Source organism: Lonchura striata, chromosome 7 (genome assembly GCF_046129695.1).
Source record: "Lonchura striata isolate bLonStr1 chromosome 7, bLonStr1.mat, whole genome shotgun sequence".
Taxonomy (NCBI): domain Eukaryota; kingdom Metazoa; phylum Chordata; class Aves; order Passeriformes; family Estrildidae; genus Lonchura; species Lonchura striata.
In genome coordinates, this window is record NC_134609.1 from 14,585,358 (window position 1) to 14,607,493 (window position 22,136).

A 22,136-nucleotide genomic window follows, 5' to 3' on the forward strand; every position below is an offset into this window, starting at 1 on the left:
GACAAGACAGCGAAGGGAAAAAGGTCAGCACTGAAAGAACCGGGCGGCGCTGGCAGCGAGATGGAAGGTTGGAGCTGGTGTGCACTGGCTGCGCTGTCGGCTCCGCTTCTCTGACTCTGATGAGAAGCTGACTGCTTGCATCCACACCTGGTAGTTGATGTGGCCAGTAGGATGCCACATCCAACAAAACCTTTCAATCACATCTGCGTACCATAAGCATAATCAAAGCAATGATGCTGTCAAACGGGATATGAGGCACCTCTGGTTCTGCACTGATAGCCTGTTTACAGGCTGCATGTCTTGGTCACTTTAAATCAGATGGAACAAGGAAGGACCCAACTACACTGCTGCACATTGGGGACAATGAATTTGCAGGGTCAAAAAGCATTAAACATCAGATAGCTGTCACCCTATGATGAGATCAGTTTGTAACTGGATTTGCCATATAGCTTCGTCACAGAAAGCCAGAGTTCCAACTGGAATTGTCAACACATACAAATTGTTCCATTAGCATTTCACTAAACCTCTGGCAAGTCAAAAATGAAGCCCAAGATCACCAGCAATCAGCAACACAGTAGTAACTATGAAAGCACTTACAAGGAGTGGCTTAGACCCTGCTTTAAGTCCTGATCATAACTTGCTTCGACTGAGCCACACAAAACCCACAAAATCTCATAGCAAATCGTAAAAATTATTAGCAATGCTAAATAAAGGCTAAACCACTTATCACCTCACTCAGATAAGTTTCATACAAAAAGCATGGACAGACACACATTTCAAGGCTGAAAATAGATAAGTATCTTTGCTGGAGAATTGATAATATATTGCACTCTCTCCAAAGGTCCATTATTTTTCAATTGTAATTTTGAAATGAACATTTCCATTATGTATTTAAACAAACAAACACTCTTAACATAAAAGAAGATGTATTTCTAGAAGATGTTACATTCTAATTTTCAGCCAGTGGGTACATCCACCATGAAAGTGTATATATATGTTGATGCAGGTTTCAGTGGCTATATATCTTGACACAATACATTATCAGTAATTACCTACATTTAAAATGCATAAAAATTCTAACATTAATGCAAAAAATAGTGAAGCCTATGAAGTAAATTCCAAATGAAGCACATTAAAAAAATAAACCACTACAACTGTCCACTGAACTGAACTCAAAATCTGGATTCACACTAACATGAAAAAAGTTGTTTATTCCCAGGAGATTCCTTCCAGGAGACAGTAGAGCACACGGCTATACAGATAAATCTCCAGCTATGCTGAAGTCGGATAATAAAGGATAATAAATCTAAGAACAAATGTAAATATTTGTAGCCTCATGCTGTAAAACCTTTTACACGAGGTAATTTCAGCTGTGGCTTGTGGGATAATGATAATATTCCAGGCCTGATTTTTAGTGCTAAAGGCTTTAATACTTTAAATACAACGGTATAGAAACAGTGTACATCATGTACATCAAAGCTGCAGCTTTGGCTTCCTCCCATTTTTCAAGCTCTCTGCTGTTACAAACAAACCTTCAAGCACGTGGAGATTGGGCAGCAAAGCTTCACCATGTGCCAGCCTGGTCAACAGGGACAGAGCAAAACTCAGAATTTAAGTGAAAGAAGCACCTTGCCAAATCACCAGCACTACACAGAAACTGATTCTCCCCAATTTATATTGGTCTTGTTTGAAAGCTAGAAAGACAATGAAAAATTCTACAGATCCAAGTAAGGTAACAATATTGTTTGAGTTTTTTTTTTTTAAGGGCAAACTATTTTTAAAGTGTACTTGTGGAATTTTTATCACATTTGTCATAAACTTTTTATCTAGTAAGCTTAGCAAAAAATGAAGTGGTTTGAACACATCATCCTTTGGAAAAAAATAAATTTTATTATTTTTGCTGAAATGTATTAATTTTGTTGAAAGATATTTTTTTCTTGAGAATTTATTTTCTCAAATACTCCATAAAAATATTTTAAACATTCCATTTGAAAAACATTGTTTCCAGTTCAACTTTCCCATATTCTTAACATCGTTCCAAACAACTTCAAGAATACTACTAAAAGCCCTCTTATTGGAACACGCACATTTTTATGTAGCTTAAGACATTTTTGCTGAACAGGATGGCTTGTAATAAGCTTTGCATAAAGAACTGTCAGGTATACAATAACTAAGAAAAATAGGAAAGTATCATTATGAAGTAAAAAGCTTTAAATGTCAAATCTTTAAAACTTTTTTTTCTACTCAACTCTACAACATTTTTAGAAGTAAAATCATTGCTCTGATTTTCTACAGATGAGATTTCACATCTAGTCCACAATAATATACTTAGGAATAATTCAAGAGACACAAGGATGTTTCAGGTTAAATTGAAATATTCAGGATAAGATCATATTGTGACTGACATGTGGAAATGAAGAGTGAACCATTTTTCTTCTGTGATACTAAATTTTTCCTGAGTTTCATATTTTATCTGTTTTCAAGGTCAGCTTTCATTCATCATTGCCATTTTTATGTGCTCCTTTTTACAGTGTATAAAGGAAATGGACACAAGACACTAACACTAGAGCTAAGTAACCATGCTGAAAAACTGTACCTTCCAGCAAACTTACGGTGTCACTCTTACTCTGCTGCAATAGCCTCTAAAGTAGGAAAAAAATCAACAAGAGAATTGCTAACATAAACCAGAACAAATCCAAGTTAAATATACTAGACATGAAATGCATGAAATTACCAACAACTCCTCTGGGTATCTTTCATGTTTACCATAAAGAATAATGGTTCTTTCAAATAAGTAAAACATTAGCATTTCGGAAAACACAAGAGGTATCTTGGCCTATGCAACAAATTATATTTGGTTCAATAAACCTTAAATTTCTGTAAGCATTTTGCAAAGTCTTGTTCTAACTGCTGACAAGTCCTAGCAGATGCCAGGAATGCAATCTTTCCAGAAATTTGTGAGATACTGCCTTTAGATCCTGAAACACCTCTGTCAGTCTGGCTTTATATTACTTTTCTTGTCTCTCTCTCTCACATTTTTTAAAAATGGTATCCTCAATTGTTCAATTTTGTTGCCTCTGTCAGCTCTCCAAGCTGGTACTCAGCCATAGCAGCTACATGCTTATTGTCAGAATGCTTTTCTCAAGATGAGAAGGAACATGTAGAGCTTTAGCCATGGCCTGAGAGGATGCTCCAACACATCCACAGGCTTCAGCTCCAGTACCACATTAGGTAGTTACTGACATTTCATCACTGTCATTCATTTGCCTTAACACACTGTTCTTGTGGAAACTTACCTCCTGCACAAACACTGGATGGTTCAGCTGCTAGGATCTCAATGCAAGACTTCTTCAGAATCTGAAAGATTTAGATAAGGACATTTTTTGGTAACCATTTTCATCTATGCTTTATTAATGCAGGGAAGGGCACCCCTTCACTGTGTTTCAGGATAACCAACTTACTGAATCAATGGTTCCTCTTAGGGCATAAAAGCCTCCTTTAACTGGAAAAACATGATCGATGCTGTCAGCAATCGTTGACAGCTGCAAAGAAAGACAATCATAAATCATGAGGAAAACAAAATTACAGTGAACAAAACTGAGCCCTTTCATCCTTGCTAAAAGACATCACAGTGACACAAAATGATTTATGCCCCAAGTAATTAAATAAATGCCTTCATCTGATTCTGTTACATGTAGTATAACAGAAAAACACAAGAGAAAACAAGCAAGTTACCTGAGTTTCATTGAAATCTTTCACTCCAACACAATAAACAATAGCTCCAAAGCTTCTGGCTCTGTTGGCCTAAAAAGCCCAAGAATTGCCATTAAGTTCAAAGCTGTATAATCAGTGGGGTTGGCAGTAAACGTGTGCAGGTTTGCCATAAATTAGTTTGGATGATGATAAAAGTGACTTACTTCTTGTTCTGCATAATAAAACTGAGCGTCTTGCAGCTCGCCATCCGTCAGGGCAATGATCACACTGGCGGTCCGAACTCCTGCGTGCAGGACAGTCAGCAGCAGATTGCATACACATGGCACAAGATTCAGCAATGGAAAAAATGTGTGGAGTGAGGCAATCCTTTCCACCGAGACATAAATACAAACCCCTAAGGCCAGACTCTCAGCCTGGTCTGTATGGACTTGGTAATACAGATCAACAATCCAAAACCTGTGCACCTTCACACCACAAGCATCACTGCAGGGGGATCGCTGCTCTAACAAGGTCCACACGCCAAGTCTGAATAAAATACAGTCCTGAATAAAATAGAGCAGCTACCAAGATTACAAACAGAGCTTTCATGTGGAGAACTGACAAAACGGGTTATCAGAGAAGGAAGGTTTCCTCTCTTCTCTTGATAAACTGGTCTCTACATAAACATTGTCCAGAGACTGTGGCAAGAGATACTTCTGCAAAAGGATCTTTCCTGTCATCCTACCTTTCCCTCCAGCAGGGCGTGAAAGAGCAACCCCACTGAACATGGCATGAAATGGGCTTCTACAGGAAGGTCAGTCCTACAGTTCTCCACCAAGAGCTTTCAGTGAAATTCATAAGAATTATGAGTATGCAAAAGCCTTAAGAATAGGTTCATTAGGAAAAAATAATGTATTGTGATACAGCATTTCATATCCCAACTAAACTTAAGTGAAAAGGCTGCATAGACTGCAGAGATGTATGCAATACATGTAATGTATGTATATATGTAATGCAGTATAGAATATAATGCCACCAAGAAAAATGCAACCTGTTAACAAAATTAAACCAAATTAACATGCAAACTATGGTTCAACCAACCACCTGAGTCCATAGCTCTTAAGTAAAGTAACAAATACACATATGTGTTACTTCCAGGCAAGTATTTGTTATTTTTTCAAAATAATCTGTTACAATTTCAAGTGTCTTCCTCAATACTGTCTGAAATTACAGACTGATTAGTTCTGACAGGTTTCTTATGCCATGAACTCCTTCCCATGTCATGTCAGACACAGTCATAAATCTTAAAAAAATGACCAGCAACTTGGGGTAAAAAATAGCTTGGATTCTCTTTTTTTTTTTTTTTTTTTTTTTTTTTTTTTTTTTTTTTTTTGCCCAGAACCCCTGAAAGATACTGAAAAAAACCGAGATCTTATTTTGTTTTATTTTCCATGCTTGTTTCTTCCCTGGTAGTTTAGCTTCTAAATCCAGATCTCATTCTCTTTTTCCTTCCTAATTAAATTTAGAGAATACTTGATTAGTTCTTAGGTATATGCTATGAAGTAGAATTGTTTTCAGTTGGACATTTCAGGACTCCTGATTTTGCTGGCAGAAATGCTGCAACACCTTGCAGAACTGCTGCTCCTACACTCACAGACTATTTTAATAAAAAGGCATCAATCTGTTCCTCCATCTTCCTAAGAGACCATCAGCCCACAAACGAGAACAATCTCAAACCAGGGTATGAACTAAGCAAGCCTTGTTAACTAACTATGTCTTCTTTTGTCAGAAACAAAAACCACAAATACACTTTCCTCTAAAAATCTAGTGACAACGCACATTTTAGCAACTCAATCTTGAACACAAATCATTCACACTGATGCAAAACTCTCGTTCACAAATGCACTAATGAGAACAAGGATATGGGACCACAAAGCAGAGAGGGCTGAGTGCATCAGGATAGAAAGGACCAGGAAAATGTGGGTATTCCTGTCTGCTGGGTGCAAGATGGGCAGCTCTGGCTGCTATGGTTTGGTCTGCATTCTGCAATGGTCAGATCTGGGATCATACTGGTCTCCTCTGATCTCAATAAACCATGAATCACTCGTTTAGGAGTAGGATTGTAGTCAAAATGGAATGTGGTGTTGCATAACACCCTCCTTTCTCCAGTACTTCTGTCAGTGGGTTTACTGCCGGTCACAAAAAGAACTATAATCCCTGTCTCGTCAGTGCAGATATCAACATGAACACTACACAGCACATACCTCCATAGGTCTCATGGTAAATTTGCTCATTTGCCTGCAAAGAAGTGTAGAACATGGTTAGCTCATAAGAATACCAGCAGGAAGTAAGCAAAGTTTCTATGTGTAAATCAAAGAAAGTAGGTACTGTGATGTGTACCCTTTTAAATCCTTCATGCATGAACGTGTCTCCTCCAGGCAATTCTTCCTTAAGAATGTCCAGCCCTCGTCTTATGGCTTCCCTTTGGATTAAAAAAAAAAACCAAATACAAATAAACAAAATTAAAAAATCCCAGGAGAACATTTTATTGGAAGTCTTCTTCTTTTGTTTGAGATATTACATATAGATTATGCAGCCTGTGAATCAATTGCACAGAGTGCATACACATCAGCTGGAACACTGGTTGAACCAAGATTTTCTTCAAATTCCACAATTTGTCACCCAAAAACCCATGGGGGTCACAAAGCCAAACACAGGGTACAGCATTAGGGTAACATATTTTAAAGATGGAATTCTGTCCCTGCTACCTCATTCTCATATAATCTCAGCCAGGATAAGATTGAATTAAAGCCAATGCCAGATATTAAACTTCAACAAACTGAACAACAAAACAGAGTTTAAAAGCTTGTGACTCTGTCACAAAACTGGGATAAATTAAAACTCTGTTTTGAATCAGTCATCAGGACAGTCTGGATTAGGATTTTTCCATTTTAAAGACAGAAGCCAAAAGATAAGAGAACAGGATGGGAATGAGGAGAATTTCCTATCCTAGACCAGGGACTCATCAACCTTCCTGGGGCATAGATTACTCCTGGACACAGAAGCACTTGCATGTCATGACCCCTGCTGCATAGCTTCTTATTCCCCAAATACCTATGAGCCAAAAAGATTGTTCAGGGACATAAATAATTTACTTGACCACTGACCACCAGAAGACCCTGATCCTTGACAAGGGTTTTCATTATAGTAATGGAACCTAAGGCACAAACATTCAACAGATAAGACATAGGCAGTTCAAACATCAGCACCAGATGCCATGGGGCAGCCTTCAAGAGAATAGCAAGAACCTTTCTAAACTCCATTTTGCAGTTGGGTATTTTAGGTGGCACAACCACAGTTACAGAGAATACAGGAGGCTCTATGGAATGAAGGTAAAAATCAGGAGCCTGAACTGGGGATCTCCTTAGTGCAAAAAGCACATTTTTACCCTTCTGAAGTATAAAATGAGCTGAAAAGGCACACTGTGATCCATACAGAGAACAGGATTTTAGGACAGAGAACACTCCAATACTATGTTCAACATATTGACAGAGGGTTCCTCTCTACTTTCCACCTTGCAAAGAGCAAATTCACCCAAAGAAAAGTAAGCGAGTTTGAGGTCTGTCACCAAGATACATGATGGAGACCTGAAACAAAACACAGGGGAGCAGTAGAAATGTAAGAGTCCTGCAGGGTATTTGGCTTAGGATAAGTTCCTGGAGTATGAGGGAGTAGCTCTTCCTGCTCCAGAGTTCCCATTATTTATAGGGTGCCCTGTATTATTGAGGCCCTCTCACATGGACAGCAGCAGCAGCAAAAGTGAAGGCTTTAAGGTGAAACGAAAGAAAATACTTAGAAACACCCCAATGATAGGGATTTGTATGTGCAGAGAAAATGAAATAAAAAGGTAACATTTTAGGGGGTGGGGATCTTTTCTATTTGGGCTGTTTTAGTGGTTTTTATTAATTTGTTTTTTAAAGAAAGAAAATTTGGTTGTGAATTTGGCAAGTAGAATCTTGCTCCACTTTTTTTCTTACAAAGATTGTCACTTGGCTTTGCAAGCCACCTCTGGCACAGGTGCTTTTTGCAGGCACTCCAGGAGAGGGTACCACAGCCTGGTGAGGTCCTGTGCCAGCACTGGGGGCAACCAGCTGCTGGTGGAAAGGTCAGGGCTTTGAGTCCCTTCCAAAGGAAGGGGATCTCTCCCTCGCTCACCAGTTCAGGGTCTGAGATCTCTTCCACAAGAACTGTCCTTACTTGGGTAGCTGGGGATAGCAAATATGTACCTGGATCCTCAACTGGAAATGCAATTTCTCCCTGAAATACCACAGTAAAGAACAGACAGACCAGTGCTGCCCTCCTCTCACGAAGTTGAAAATAAAATTGAAATGGGAGACCCAAAAGCCTTCTAAACCTTCCTCTCCTCCAGCTGGGAACAGAGGAGAGGATTTCAGTTGGTGCCACACCAAGGACCAAGACAGAGCTCCAAACTCTGGCTGTGGGGCCACTTGCTGTGTGAGAGAAGGGAGAGAGGGTGTTTCTGGAGTGCTGTGGGAGGTACTTGCCTGTTCTCTGTTAACTTCATTATTGTAGTGCCTCGTGAAGAGAAAACAATGAAAGACATCCGCAACATTGGACTGAAAGAGAAGAACAAGCCAGATCCATTACTTCAGCAGAAATTCATTTGCTAATAAGCACTATAAAAAAATAAATAATATACAGGAAATTAAAGTATCATTTAAAAAAAAACTTTACCTTATGAATTTCTCAGCTAGGCTTTCCACAAAGGAGTAAATCTCAGTCCAATGATTTTTGACACTTCCAGATCTGCATACAAAACATAACTGATTATATTAAGCTTTTTTTGCAGTGGAATTCCTTGTTCCACTTTGAATTTTAAGCCTGGCCTACTCCATAGGTGGTTAGGGATGCAAATTACATAGAGTTGTATTGAAAGCTGTAATAAGAACCATGATGACAAAACCCACTGACTCAAAGACAAGCTGTAAGAGATCTGAAATGGTTTACCATAAAATTTTGAAACAAACTCAGTAATCCTTCAGTTTTCTTTTGTTCCTTTTATAGCATAAAATAGAAATATTTTCTTCTAGTTTAATGAATTTTATTTGACTTCATTAAATTATCTGCTATCAGATTATTTGCTTTCCTAGAGCACAGCTCTGCCCTTGCACCACACAAAGTCTTGACTTATCTTCTATTCTCCCAGAATGTGTTGGAGAATATTTCCATTAATTATTGTTTGTTTCAAAAACGAAAGCAGTACTCTTACCTAATTTGCTGGAGTATGTTCTGGGCAGTCAAGTCCTGACTCTATTATGGATTTCTTGTGAAAACTTGGACAACTCAGTTCACACAGAAGGCCTACATGTCCATGCTGCCACCTCCATTATATAAAACTACATTGCTGGCACTCCCTGGCTTTTTTCTGCCAAATCTAAGCAGGGACCCCCCACAGTCTGATGGGCCGGAGACCTCAAACAGAGCCTTGCATACAACAACCCTACAGTAAATTATCAATTTCTACTATGTTGATCTATACCATACACTTGCAGGACATTAAAAAGGCTACAAGGCATGAAAGTCAGTGGTTTTTAAAGCCCTCTCTAGGACTGTGGTATTTATGAAAGAATGACCCATTTGCTTTCCTTGCTTGTTGAACTCATCTATCAGGTGTCTCAGGCAGATGAAAAGAAAGATAGGTAAATGAAGCAATGGCACACACACAGAATCACAGGGGCTTAGATACAGAACTAAAAAAAAAAAAGCTCTGAAATTTATCTACTATAAAGCAGTAGGATTCCTCTAACTGCTGTTAGGCATTTTTCTGTGTAAAAATGATAAAAAAATTTACATTTTACAATTCTCAGTTCTACTATGGGATTTACAAGTGATCTTATGCCAGCCACTCCTGCCCTTGTATGCCAGGCACAGAAGCCCACATGGGCAATGCAGGATGGCACTGCCTGCCCTGCAGCAGTGCTAGTGGAGTGGAGAAGGGCAAAGATAAAGGGACAAGGACCAAAGGAGTCTCCTGAGGTACATAAACTAGAATAAATTGGCTTGTGTAACCCTGTGCTTTCATGCTGCTCTTCTGGAGAACTGGTGATTCATTCACAGAACAAACTGGTTATCAAAGAATTAACACATTTCCAGGCAGCAAGGGAAGGCAACAAAACACTGGGAACTTTTCAAACCACAGCTCTGGATCCTCTGTGGTCCCCAGTTTTTATGTACTACACAACAATATGTTTATCTTTTGTGAACAGCGCCAATGAAAGGTGCTGGCACTCCTACCAAATTAGCCCCATTAATACCTATAGCTCTCCAGGATTTTTATTGAAGTCCCATGCTAAATCTCTAAACATGATGAAGTCAAAGATTTCCTTTAATCTATCCAAGATGCATCTACTCCCAAACTTTTAAAAAATTCTTTCTCCCCCACCAAAGCTGACACTTTCGATTTCATTCTGAGCTTGCCATCTGACTTAAATTCAACTCCTGAAATTTTCAGTGAAGTCAATTCCCCTCATAGAATAACCATAGTTTCTTACTTGGAAAAGATTGACCTATTTTACATGAACGATCAAATTTCTACTGCGAGCTGCAGAGGCACTGATGCAATCCAGAAAAAAGTAGCAGTGAATTTTCTTTCAAACTGCAAGAAACCAACATTTCCAGTACCTCTTAGGACTGTCAGAATTACTTCTTTTTTCTCCATTTTCTTTTTTTAGTTTCTTGGAAAGGTTACAGCCAGCAAGAGAATTGACACTAATAAATCAGTAGGTGCACATCCCTGAAAATCTTGGGAGATCTGTGCCAAGGATTAGTCCTTACAGGAAGGGTACTGGGCTCTCAGAGTGCCCAGCTCTACATCACAGAGCTACAGCCCTGCAGAGCTACAACCCCAGAACAGCACTGGGTGTCCTTCACCCCTAAGAGGAATTCTGCACCCACTCGTTGCTTACTGGCTGGGAAGTGTCCCAATCTATCAACAGCAAAAAGTCAAGGCCAGACAACAGTACTAGCAGGAAAATGTTAGTTTCAAAATCCCACAGAGGGAGTACTAGTGAAGTGCTGAGCATTTAACCACTTTCCCCACACCACACTCCTCCAAGCCCAGGTGTCACCTCCCACTGCAAACGGTGCCAAAATGCCATCAATGCCTGTCATGTCAAACCTCTCATAAGCACCAGTGAGAATGGCCTGGTTTATAGAAGAATCTGATTTCCCCTCCTTCTCAGCCAAGCTTCCCTAATATCCTTGTTTGTGAAGCTATTTGTAAAGGACTTTCATACCTTCATTTGCTGTTTTGTGTGTATATATATATATATATATATATATATATATATATATACTTCGGAGGCTTCATGGGTTTAGACTGATAGTTTTGTTTGTTGCCCCAGAGGTCTGACCTTGTACTACCATCAATGGCAGTTTTAAAGGCAGATTAAACAAAAAATTACAATAAAGTGCTTGCTAAATTATATATTAAGTTGCCAATTGTCATAAAATATGAGTTCCACTATTGACAAACAGAATTGCCCCACACTATTGAAAATCCTGAGCCATTTCACTCTCTTTGGAACCTTATCTTCCACACTGCAGAATCACCGTTATTATCAGCATAAACTAAGATGTTGCCCTCTGTGGCTGGATCAGACTAGGAGAATAAATGAATCCTTTCAAAGACCAGCAGTGTGCACAGAAAGCACTGCGGTGTGACACACACTCAGCAGCACCTGGGACAAGCAGTGGGGAAGTGACACAGACACGGAGTCTTACGTGTCCCGTTGTGGAGGTTTGTACCAGCTGGGCCACCATGACAGCACTGTGGCTGTGTGCAAGAAAAGAAAGCCTGTGCTGCAGCCAGATGCATCTTCCAGGCTCACACCTCCAAGATGTCCTGCTTTCAGCCACCAGCTACCTGCTGCAGCCCCTCATCAGTCACAGGCTGCCACCACCCTGCCAGAGCCCGGCCCTCCTCCCTGCACTTGGTTCTCTGCAATGCTCTCTGCAATGCCAGCCCAAGGCTCTCTGCAGAGCAGTGGGGCACCACGAGCTCCGTGGGAAGTGACCCAAAGCTGACTAGGTTCACTTTGTGAACCTTTCAGAGTCAAGCAGGATGGGGAGGCTTTAGCCCTCCAAGGTGACATCATATTCATGGTGAAGGAAAGCACACAGCAACAAACAGCTGCTGTGGGCAGCTGGAATGCTCCAGAAAGCATCTCAGAGCCTGTTTCTGCTGCTGCTTTTGCTGGAGTAAACCTGGAGTGGGACCAGAGAAGCAGCAAAATTTCCCCAGCTTTATACCTATGCAATTGGGACCAGAATTCAGCCCAAATGAAGTTAAGAAAAAACTCCACAAAAGCCATTTGCCTTGAGCATGCTCCCTGCTCCATGAGCTCTGTTCCCATTACACACAAGACAAAGAGAAAAGTCAGCAAGCCACAACACAGGAAAAAATGTCCTCTGGGCCACATCAGGACTGGGCTCGAAGGAGCAGCTGCTGCTGCTGTTTGCCTTAATTTTATATTGCTACTGCTGGACAGGAGGGGAAAAGAGGAGGTCAGTGAGTATTTCTGGGGGTGGAAGGAAGTGATGTTATTCCAAGGCTTGATTCCACTCCTGCCAATTTTGGAGTGATTCCTTCTGGTTTAGCAGAGCTCTGTGTCAGCATAAAAACCCTGAGCATGTTAGAATTGTGCCTACCCAATCTGAAGTATTTCACTGACGTTTGTTAAGACAAAAAGCAAAATATGTTGGAAACTTCGTCTTCTTTCCTAACAGGCTCCCAGCAGCAGTGGAAGCTGGAGCCTGGAGAAATGAAACAGCACACCCCTGGCATAAGGGGTGCCACTCTCAGCCCAGTCACTTCAGCAGGCAAGCAGCAGGAGGGCCAGCTGAGTCTGTCCTAGAGCACACGAGTTCCACAGCCACTGCTGAATTCACCGCCACGATCCCATGTGGATCAACCCAGGGCAATACACAGCACTCACCTAGCTTTGCAGTGAAGGTTAAAACCCCAACACTACCCAAATAGTAAATATTTTTATTACCATGTGTACACAGAGAAGGCAGCAAGACCCAGAGCCTTTCATCCCTGCTGAAAGTGACAGTGTGAAACCCCTCGAAAGCACAGAGCTGCCCCTTGTTCTGTTCCACACACACACCCCACCCCATGCCCATTTGCCTCCATTACAGATTAGCTGAAGGCAGCAATTCCAGACATCCTGGAGCAAGTAAAAGAAACATTATTACTGATGCTGGGTTTAGTCTGAATATGGTGTCAGGGACCAACAAGACCTCCTAAATTTGTAGGTCCCTGTAAGTCTCTACCCCCTTGAGCTAATGGCAGCCCTGTACATGGTGCATTGCTCACAAATGTGACACTGTTGTTATTTGGAGGGCTCTTTGTGGTCACAGCCACAGTGTACAACAGAATTCTTGCACATGGCTAACAATGGCTCTGCAATAAAAGCAAACCCTGGGGCACTGAGTTTGTTGTGGTTTCAGACACGCATGCCCGAGTGTTCATCCACCCCTCTGCTCCCTTCTGAGCCACCAGAGCATTCAAAGTGACAAGAATCCTCTTCTCCCAAACAATGCATCTCCTATGCATGGAAGGGACCTTGGCTGGGTGATTCATGCAGGCAAGGAAGGACTGTTTCCATCATCTGCTCCAGAGGCAATTAGAAACATGGGCAGAGACAGCCATTCTGAGGCAGTCCTTGCTTCAGAGTACTTGTAACATGAATGGACAAGACAAGAGCTGGGATGGGGAGGGGAAGATGCAGAGAAGTGGCTGCAGAATAGGTTTTAATCCTAGGGCAGCATCGGAGTACAGGACCCAAACTACTTGAAAAGAAAAGATTTCATAACCAAACCCATTAATTTCATAGCTAGCTTTTGTTCTACAGATAAAGTCTGCAGCAATATGACAGATTGGTATGAAACCATGCCTCAAACAAAGCACTGCCCTTTGATCCAACAGTCATCCACCTCATTCACAAATCCTATCCACCTGGTGCCATACTATAGCTCTTGCTCCAACAATGGGATACAAAGTGAAATTCAGAAGCCATGCTCACACTGCATTCAACCACTTCAGATCTCCCTGAAAAACTCCAGGGATGCTCTGAGCAGCATCAGGGCAAGAAGACACACTCTGAGCATCCTGGTACTGTTCAGCACAACACAGGGACCAAAGCAGGGCACACAATCCCAGCCATGAAGCAACACTCTTAAAAAGGTGCAGATGACAGACAGGACCAGGGATATACAACTCTTGAGCCCTTATTAGCTTACAGGAGTCAAGATTAAAAGATTCAGTCCTACTACACCTCATAAATACACAGTTTACAACATTGAATTTGACCTGCAAACCCAGAGAAAAGTAATGAAATTCTCTATCACTGAACACACAAATAAAAATCCTAGGTCAATGGGAATCTTACGGTTTACTTCCTTGGCTCAAGCCCCAAATAAATCAGATTTAGTTACATGCATAAATAGACTGCAGATGACAAGCTGCCATGGCTTTTTCTTCCCATTAATTGTACATGTTTTATATCAAATAATCATTACCTATTAGCTTTGCCTTGTGTTTCATGAAGAATTTTTTTCTTGGACTAAAGGAAAGCGAATTGGTTTTCCTGAATATTTCTTTTTTCCTGACAGAAGTCAGAGCTGGCAGAAAAATATCAGACAAAATACAAACAAATAAAACCTGGTTCAAATAACATAGGTATGTCTGAAACAGAATAAAAATTCGCTTTGGAGCATTCCAAGCAATTGCACCTGGTTGTAAGCAAATCATAGCACTCTGCAATATAACCACAACAAAGAAGGATGCAAGGCAAAATACCAGCAGATTACATTTTGAAAACAATAAAAAAATATTGCTTAGAGGCAGTTGGATATTATGAGAGGTGTAATGTAGATAATGTGGTCAAGTTATAAGCAAGGGAAGGCAGACAGGAAAGGAGGAAGATGGATAACCACTTTTAAATACACACACAAATCAGTGCTATCAAAGGAACAAAGCTGATACTTTTGTTCAGACAGCAACTCCTCTCAGCTGACCTGCATCAGGTTCTACATCTTACAATGAAATGAAGTCTGACTACAGTAGGTAGGTACTGAAACAGAGTTCAGCAGTGGTTTAAAAGTCAGTCAATACCAACTTTTCAGATATAGTTAAGGTAGGTGATAGAATGTGTTCATTTTTTGCCAGCAGTCTGATTTTCCAACCACAACAATGTTGTTTAGCCACTTGTCCCCTCCCCACACACTGTGCAAAAGCAGCACACAGAATGGCACAGAGAGAGAAGCTGCAGATGGATGTTTCCACAGGTCCAGCTCCATCCTAATGATCTTAGGCTGGGACTACATGAGGCAGGAAAAGAAGCACAGGGACCCTAAGGCAAAAAAATATTTGCTCTCACTAGTACTTATAATTCATGAGGGCTAAATTAATTCAAATAATTGGCAAGGAAATCATTACAGGGGGGCAAATAATGTGTTTACCAAATGCTTTTTGCTTTAAATCTAGCATATTGTGAAAAATACAATATATGTGGAGATCAGCAATTCCCTCCAGTTGTCCTAAAATTACAGAAGGTGACCTTAAATATCAGATCATGAAATGCTTTTGTTCTGAAAACTTTGGCAAATAAGGAAGGATCAACCCGTTTCCCTCCTGACAATTCCCACACCCACTGCCTTTTCAATGGCAAGTTGAGAAGGAGTACACAGACCTAAAAAACAAAATCAGGAAGGATATTGGACAGGGTAGCAAATTCCCACCTAATCAGAGGTTGTGCTCTTTCCCACCAGCAACATTCACCTCTGGAGCAAGGCTTACCAAATTGAAAGAGAGGTAGCTGCAAAATGGATTTCAAGTGAGAGACTGGGCACATTTTACTGATGTCTCTATCAAAGTTGATGGTGTCATGGATGCCCTTGGGAGTACAGGAGATAAAGTAAAATTGATGTGAAAAGTGCAATATTGTTGTGGGCCCAAAGAGACAAAGAGGGACTGTAGAGAAGTTCAGGGGGAAGATGAGGACTGAAGAAAATGTAGTTAAGCCCAAATCCCCAACAGTTACAATCCAAGAAAACCAGCCAAGACTTTATCAATACATTACCACTGCCGTGATCTCTGCTGTAGATACATGTCGAACATTTTCCCAAGTCTATAAAGCTAATTTTTCCTCAAAATCCAAGTAACTTTCAGCAAACATCCCAAATACGAAAAATAAGAAAACACTTCTATCTCACAGTCAAAAATAACTAATAAATTGTTTCATATTTAGTAAATTATAACACAGATAGCTCTGCAGCTCAGACCTGTCTTGGTATTTCTGCTAAGTCCTTACTTTAAAAGGGTTTCTATTTGTTGCATTAATAAACAATCATAATGATGCTACCAGGCATTGTTATAATTAGGAAACACTAGAGGTCAGTCATCCTTTCTTCTCATCAAGTGCCATTCAATTTGATTACAAACAACAGCTGGATGTTAACAGCAAGGCAGGATGAGAGGGAGTTATTTACATTCTCAAGCACAAGTATCTCACTACAAGACTTGATGGTCAAGCAGTCAAATCCCTAACAGGGCCTGCCCTGCACAGTTTGGGATGGGACTGAAACAAGTTCTTTGTGCACTGGGACAACCTGAGCAAATGAAGCAACCAAAGCAAGTGAGAGCTACTCAACAATCCATTATGTCTGGCTTAAAAGCTTAAGAGCTTTTTACATTGTTCAAAGGTAAAACTGAGAATTTTGCTATCACAAGTGACTTGATTTTACTGCATGTCATGGGGGAGGTGGGTCTGCCAACTGCAATGTACACTGCCTTACCTCATGCAGAGAGTGACTTAGCTGCAAACAAAAGAAATTTTCCTGTTTCATTATGATATTTTAAAGTCTTCCACTATGCCTCCAAACAAGCTCAGGCCTGCACAACTCATAAAGTACAAAATTCAGACAGAGCAAGACTGCAGACTCTAGGCAGCTGCCTCTGCAGCCAGCAAATGTGCTGTTCTCCCAGCTTCAAGAGATTTCCTCATTTAAGCATCCCCAGAGACAAGGAAGGCCTCATGTAGCTCTGGCATGGTCAGCCAATTTTAAAGAAGATGATGGCTGGTCTCCCTCCCACACATGCTGCTTTTCCCTTTCATTATGCCAGCTTTTTGGGGCATCTAAGGCTTAGTGGCACTGCCCTCATCTTGCTTATCCTCTGGAGTTAACATGAAGGACTTCAGTCAAATTCAGGCAGAGAAAAACTGCAAGGAAACAGCAAGTTTCTTTTTTTCTAATTGGCAGCACATATATTATACCAATAACTTCACCAGAAGATGATCTTTTCCATCTGATGGTTGTTGCCTGCAGGATGAAATCCTCACAGACTTTGCCTGGCAGAATGAAAAGGAAAAATCATGCCCCAATGAAGACATTGCAGTAACACACACTGCATAAGGAGAAAGGTTTGTTGTCTTCTTCCAGATTGCCTCCTACAGATCTTTCTATTGGGAAGCAAAACAAAGCAGACTTTAAGTCATTTTGGTTCAGCCAGGCTGACTTTAGAGACAGGAGCTGTCATTCAGCTCACTACAGGGTCACAGGATTTAAGCCTGGTATTTTCACACAACCAATACTTCAATCCCGGTGTTAGGCAGCTAACTAAGACTGAATGCATCTAACTCCAGACTGGCAGGGCACCAACAAAGAGAGGTAATCCCTGAGCCATAGGGGTGTATTTTGTGGTGTGTATGGCTGGGTTTTTCTGGACTTTCTCACACTTGAAATTACAGAAAAAATTCTTCATATGTCAGTATGTTCCAATTCTAAAAAATAAATAAAAAAAAAAAATTGTTCACTGCATTTACAGATTTGCTAGATGCTTCTGACTGGCTTCCTGCCTTCTCCCTACCTGAAATACCCAGACTGTTCTCAACATTAATGAATTCTCAACACTACCTAAACTTCCTTCCTGATGAACAACCCCAAGACCCAGGGTGTATCCATGAAATCAGTCCTCCCTGCCACCATGAAGCTCCTTGTGCTGTGCCAGATGTCACAGAATGCAGCTGGGATAAATACATCCTCAGCCAGCACGGGACCTATGGCTCCCAAGATCTGGCAGTCTAGTATTACCCATATGGATTGTAATGCAATCTCATTGAGACCAAAAGCAGCTTTGCCACCCCATTGTTACAGACTTGGTGGGAGCAGGGATAGATTCTAAAACCACTCAGGAGCCCAAGTAACTCTTAACACAGCTTTTACCAAAGGAGAACTCTTTGGTATAACTCTCAAAGCTCATAAAGACTCAGTTTGCAATTGAAGCTAAAGAGAATTTTCCCACTGGAACCCAAATGACATTTTACTTCAACCATGATCAGGTCCAGCTTCCAGTGGACCACTGTAGTGAATGGACAGCACCTGAAACAAAATGAAAGACCAATGGCTTGCAAAAAGAGAATACATTATTTCAGGTCCAGAGTACTGGAGAGGAACTTGCTTAGATGATCAACTTCCTACTGTTTGAAGATCAGTATCTCTGAGCAAATTGTTCTCTTCTCTTCTCTGCTTTTAACTCCTTGAATACAACATGAACAGTAACAGCACAGCCAAAAGGACTTTTTGAAATATTGATGGAAAAAGTATTCTGAAATATAGATGAAAAGTAGCATGGGGCACAATGGAGGAGTACTCAATGCCATTGTAACAAAGAAATCGTACTATAGAAGACAGAGAAGCCATACTGCTATCACCAACATTCATTTCTCAGGGAATTCAGGGAACTGGGCATAACAACAGTGCCAGTCACTTCTAGGAAGCCTGGCAGGAATTAATTTGAGAACTAACACTAGCCCCCCACAGAGCCCTTTCTAGACACAAAGGTTACTCCAGGAACAAGTTCTAAACAAAAGAAAAAAAACCCAAAAAAACAAACAATGACCATGTGGTGTATTTGTGTATCTTTTAGAAAGACAGAATGCTTTTGATCTTCAGCTTATTTTGCTCTAAAACCAGAATCACTATTTAATGATACTTTTCCCCTTCTTGAATACAGAAATATACATCTTGAGTGATAGTGACTATTTGCCTCTTGCAGGCTGTACTGAGCATCTTATGGATAGATCTGTTCTCCCAGCTGGGAAATAGAACAATGCAGACTTTATACCTGGCTTGAGGGCAAGAATCACAAAGTCTTCCATCTTTCATAATACCCTGTTACATAGGTAACCCAGAACATATTAGATAACACACTCATCACACAGTGGGACACTAACAAGTTACTCTTTGAGTTAATCCCTTGGCTTTAATCCTCTGTCAAGCCAGAGCTTGACAAGTACACCAAAAGAAAGAGAAATTTGTACCTTCTGAAAAACACCTGTGGGTGCACCAGTTTACCACTTGCTTTGCTAGTGCTTGCTAAAACAAGCCTACGCACGTGAGCTTTAACATATCCCCCACCATATCTGAATTCAGCTGACATAGTATTAAAGAGAAGTATTTGACAACCTATTTTAGTAGATGCTACTCAAACACAGGTTTAGACAACTCTGAAGAAGCTGAGCAAAAGTAAGTTTTTTATAAAACTTTGTTCTTATAAATTCTTACAGTCAAGCAGTCTGGTCTTAACTTTGGGTAAGTCTGCATGGTCCTAGCACTGCTAAGTCCCACAAGTGACATCTCTGCACACAGCCCACCCAGGTCATGACACAAAACTCCACGAACGATGTGGGCACTGTCCAACACCCCCTCAAATCCAACACTCACAGCCCACACCCCACATGCCACAACCTGAAAGCAACCCAATTTCCCAGGTTTGCATGCACAACTAACTCAGCATAAAAGACAACGCTCCCCTAAATGCTCCACTTGGGAAATAAGCAAGTTTTGGGGAGCAAAAATAAGGAATGAGACCCACACGTCATGTTTGGCATCAGGAGAAGTCGTCCGGGAAGACGAGGGAAAGAAACACCATCCCTGCTGCTGCAAGGAGTCACTGAAGGGTGAATAAACGTTTTTAAATGCGACTGTCACTTACTTATCCAGGACGAAGTAGAGATCAAAGGCACCGTGACAGGAGCGCTGCTCTTCTCGCTCTTCCTCCTCCTCCGGCCGAGCGCAGCAGATTAGGCTCCCCATTGCCAGCAAAAGGCAGCACAAAAATGCCGCTTTCTCCACACTGCTCCAGCAACTCGCCATCTTTTCCCTTCCCTTAATTCCTCCTCCTCCCACAGTCTCTCTCTCTCTCTGCAAATCTTACAGGCACTTCGGAAGCACCGAGAGCAGAGGAAAAAAAATCAAAGTAAAAAAAGAGAAATCACTAACTTCAGGATCTCAGCTCGACCCTGGGGGCTCAAGGCAGCCCTGCCCGCGGGGCGCCGGCCCGCTGGCTCCGGGCAGGGGGCTGAGGCCAGGCGGGTGGTCCCCGGAGCCCAGTCCCCATTCCCTGCCGCCCCGGCGGCGGCCCCAGCGCTGCAGCCCCGTCCCGCAAGGAGAGAAGAGGCTGCACTCACACGGGCCGAAGGCAGGAAGGGGCAGAGGGAGGGGAGCGGGAGGAGGGAGACAGGATCTTAGGGGGGCAAGATGAACCGGGACTTTCCTGTTCCGGGATACCGATATGGCAAAGGCTGCTGCTAGCGAGGCACCGAGGTTAGGGAGCACTGCCCGCCGCCGGGGCGCGGGCGGGCGTTCCTGCCGCCTTCCCTCTCGGCCTGCCCTCGGGCAGGACCGCGGGCCGCGGGCAGGGCATTCCGCCGCCGGCGGGCAGGGGGGCCGGCCGGGGCCAGGCCAGCCCGGTCACGTTCCGGAGCATCGCTGCGCTCCTGCTGAGCCTCTCTCCGCAGGCTCGGGAGCGGCTGGAGCCCGGAGGAGGTCAGAGCTGAGGGGCGGCAGCGCCCAAGGCACAAAGAAGTTGCACTAGGAGATGGGCGTCGTGGCAAAAACCTATGACAAAGCAGAGGTGGGGGCACAACGCGAAAGGGCACTTAAGAAAAATCTGTGTGGAGCTGACTGCAATTAAAAAGATTATTGTTTGGGGGTGGGGGTAGGGGCAGGTTTTCACGGCCCTCTCGTGCCACAGCAAATTGTTTCTCTTCGTGGAAATCTTGGTTTTCTCACACTGGAGTCTGGACACATCCTGCGGGCGATGAGTAATGATGAAGTGAAATCTGTTAATGGAGGCTTTGCAAAGTAGCATAATCACTCCCCGCCTGATACACACAGGTTACAAAGCGCTGCCCTAAAGAGATTGCCCAGCTCATCTGGATGCTGTCTCCAAAGTTTGAATAATTAGTGGCTCCCAGCCGCTTGCCCCTCCCCCACAGTCTTTGCAGCCCCTAATTAATGAAAAGAGCCACGGGGAGGGATGCGAGCAGAGTCACTTTGCATGACAGAGTTGGGGCTAGACATTTCTGTCTCGGGGCGAGGCTTCCATCGAGAGCCAAGGAGGAGGGAATCCATCCCCTGTGGGGTGCTGGCGCGCTGTCCCACCGAACACAGCCCCCGAATACCCAGCACTTCGCCGGGGCCTTTCCAGCCGGAGCCGCTTCTGCGTGCCAGCAGCGGAAAGTGGCACCTCCTGCCCCCGACAAAGGCGGCACCCGCGGGGGACATGGCCACCCAGGCGGGCTCGGCGCGCTGCCCTGCGGGCGTGGGACGTCCGCGTTGTTTCCCCGCGGCTCACGGCAGCCCTGCCCGCTCCGCCGCGAGTGTGCGGCTCTGTGGGGGAATGGAGCGATGCCCCACGCAGCCGGCGGGCCCTAAGCCCCCGTGGGACCCCGCACCCCTCCAGCAGCCTTGGCGTGCTTTGTGCGGTGTAGGCTGCCGCCCGCGAGTCTGAAATAAAGTTTGCACTTCGGGAAAGGCAACTCGATTTCAGTTGCCTGTTTCTGTGCTGGACCGAGTTCAGACACAGCCAACCGCGGCGGCGGTCGGGGACTTATCAAGGAAAGATTAGAGGGTCCACCGGTTTTCAGCCTCTTTGCCTGGTTTAACTATGCACAGCTAAAAGCTGAATGTACTGCTTGAGCTCACCACTTGAAAGGTTTTTTGAGCGCTGGCCAGTTGAGACCCAGCGATTACTTAGATCATGGAGAAATAGAAAAAACCCACATCCTCCCTGGCGACATTCACAAAAAATGAGCAAACGGCTGCTGAGCATCAGGAATCCCCCGCTTCCTCCCGGCCGCCGGGCTTCGGCCTCGCCGGTGCCCACTAGTGTCCGCAGCGCGCGTGGTCCCCAGGAGCCCTCGCCACCCCCTGCCCGAGGCAGCCGTCCTTCCTCGCACACACCGCAGCCTTGCAAAACGAAATAAAAACGCTGATAGCGTCAGATTCCCTTGGTGCCTCGTGAATATCAGATTGTATCGTAGAATAACGCGGTAGACTTCAAGGGAGTCTCC

General features: G+C 42.9%; 1 protein-coding gene across 1 annotated transcript in view; it reads right to left on the reverse strand.

The window, feature by feature from the left end:
• The window catches only part of ANTXRL (ANTXR like), a 57,337-nt gene extending 37,111 nt beyond the window's left edge, over window positions 1–20,226 (reverse strand). The window contains exons 1-9 of the mRNA XM_021539066.3: window positions 19,775–20,226; window positions 8,449–8,520; window positions 8,259–8,330; window positions 6,094–6,175; window positions 5,958–5,991; window positions 3,918–3,997; window positions 3,736–3,804; window positions 3,462–3,542; window positions 3,297–3,357 (exon numbers count right to left, since the gene is read on the reverse strand). Of these exons, the coding sequence (XP_021394741.2) occupies window positions 3,297–3,357; window positions 3,462–3,542; window positions 3,736–3,804; window positions 3,918–3,997; window positions 5,958–5,991; window positions 6,094–6,175; window positions 8,259–8,330; window positions 8,449–8,520; window positions 19,775–19,935 (712 nt within the window). The 5' untranslated portion in view covers window positions 19,936–20,226. The remainder of the gene's footprint in view (window positions 1–3,296; window positions 3,358–3,461; window positions 3,543–3,735; window positions 3,805–3,917; window positions 3,998–5,957; window positions 5,992–6,093; window positions 6,176–8,258; window positions 8,331–8,448; window positions 8,521–19,774) is intronic.
• Window positions 20,227–22,136: the final 1,910 nt, after the last annotated feature.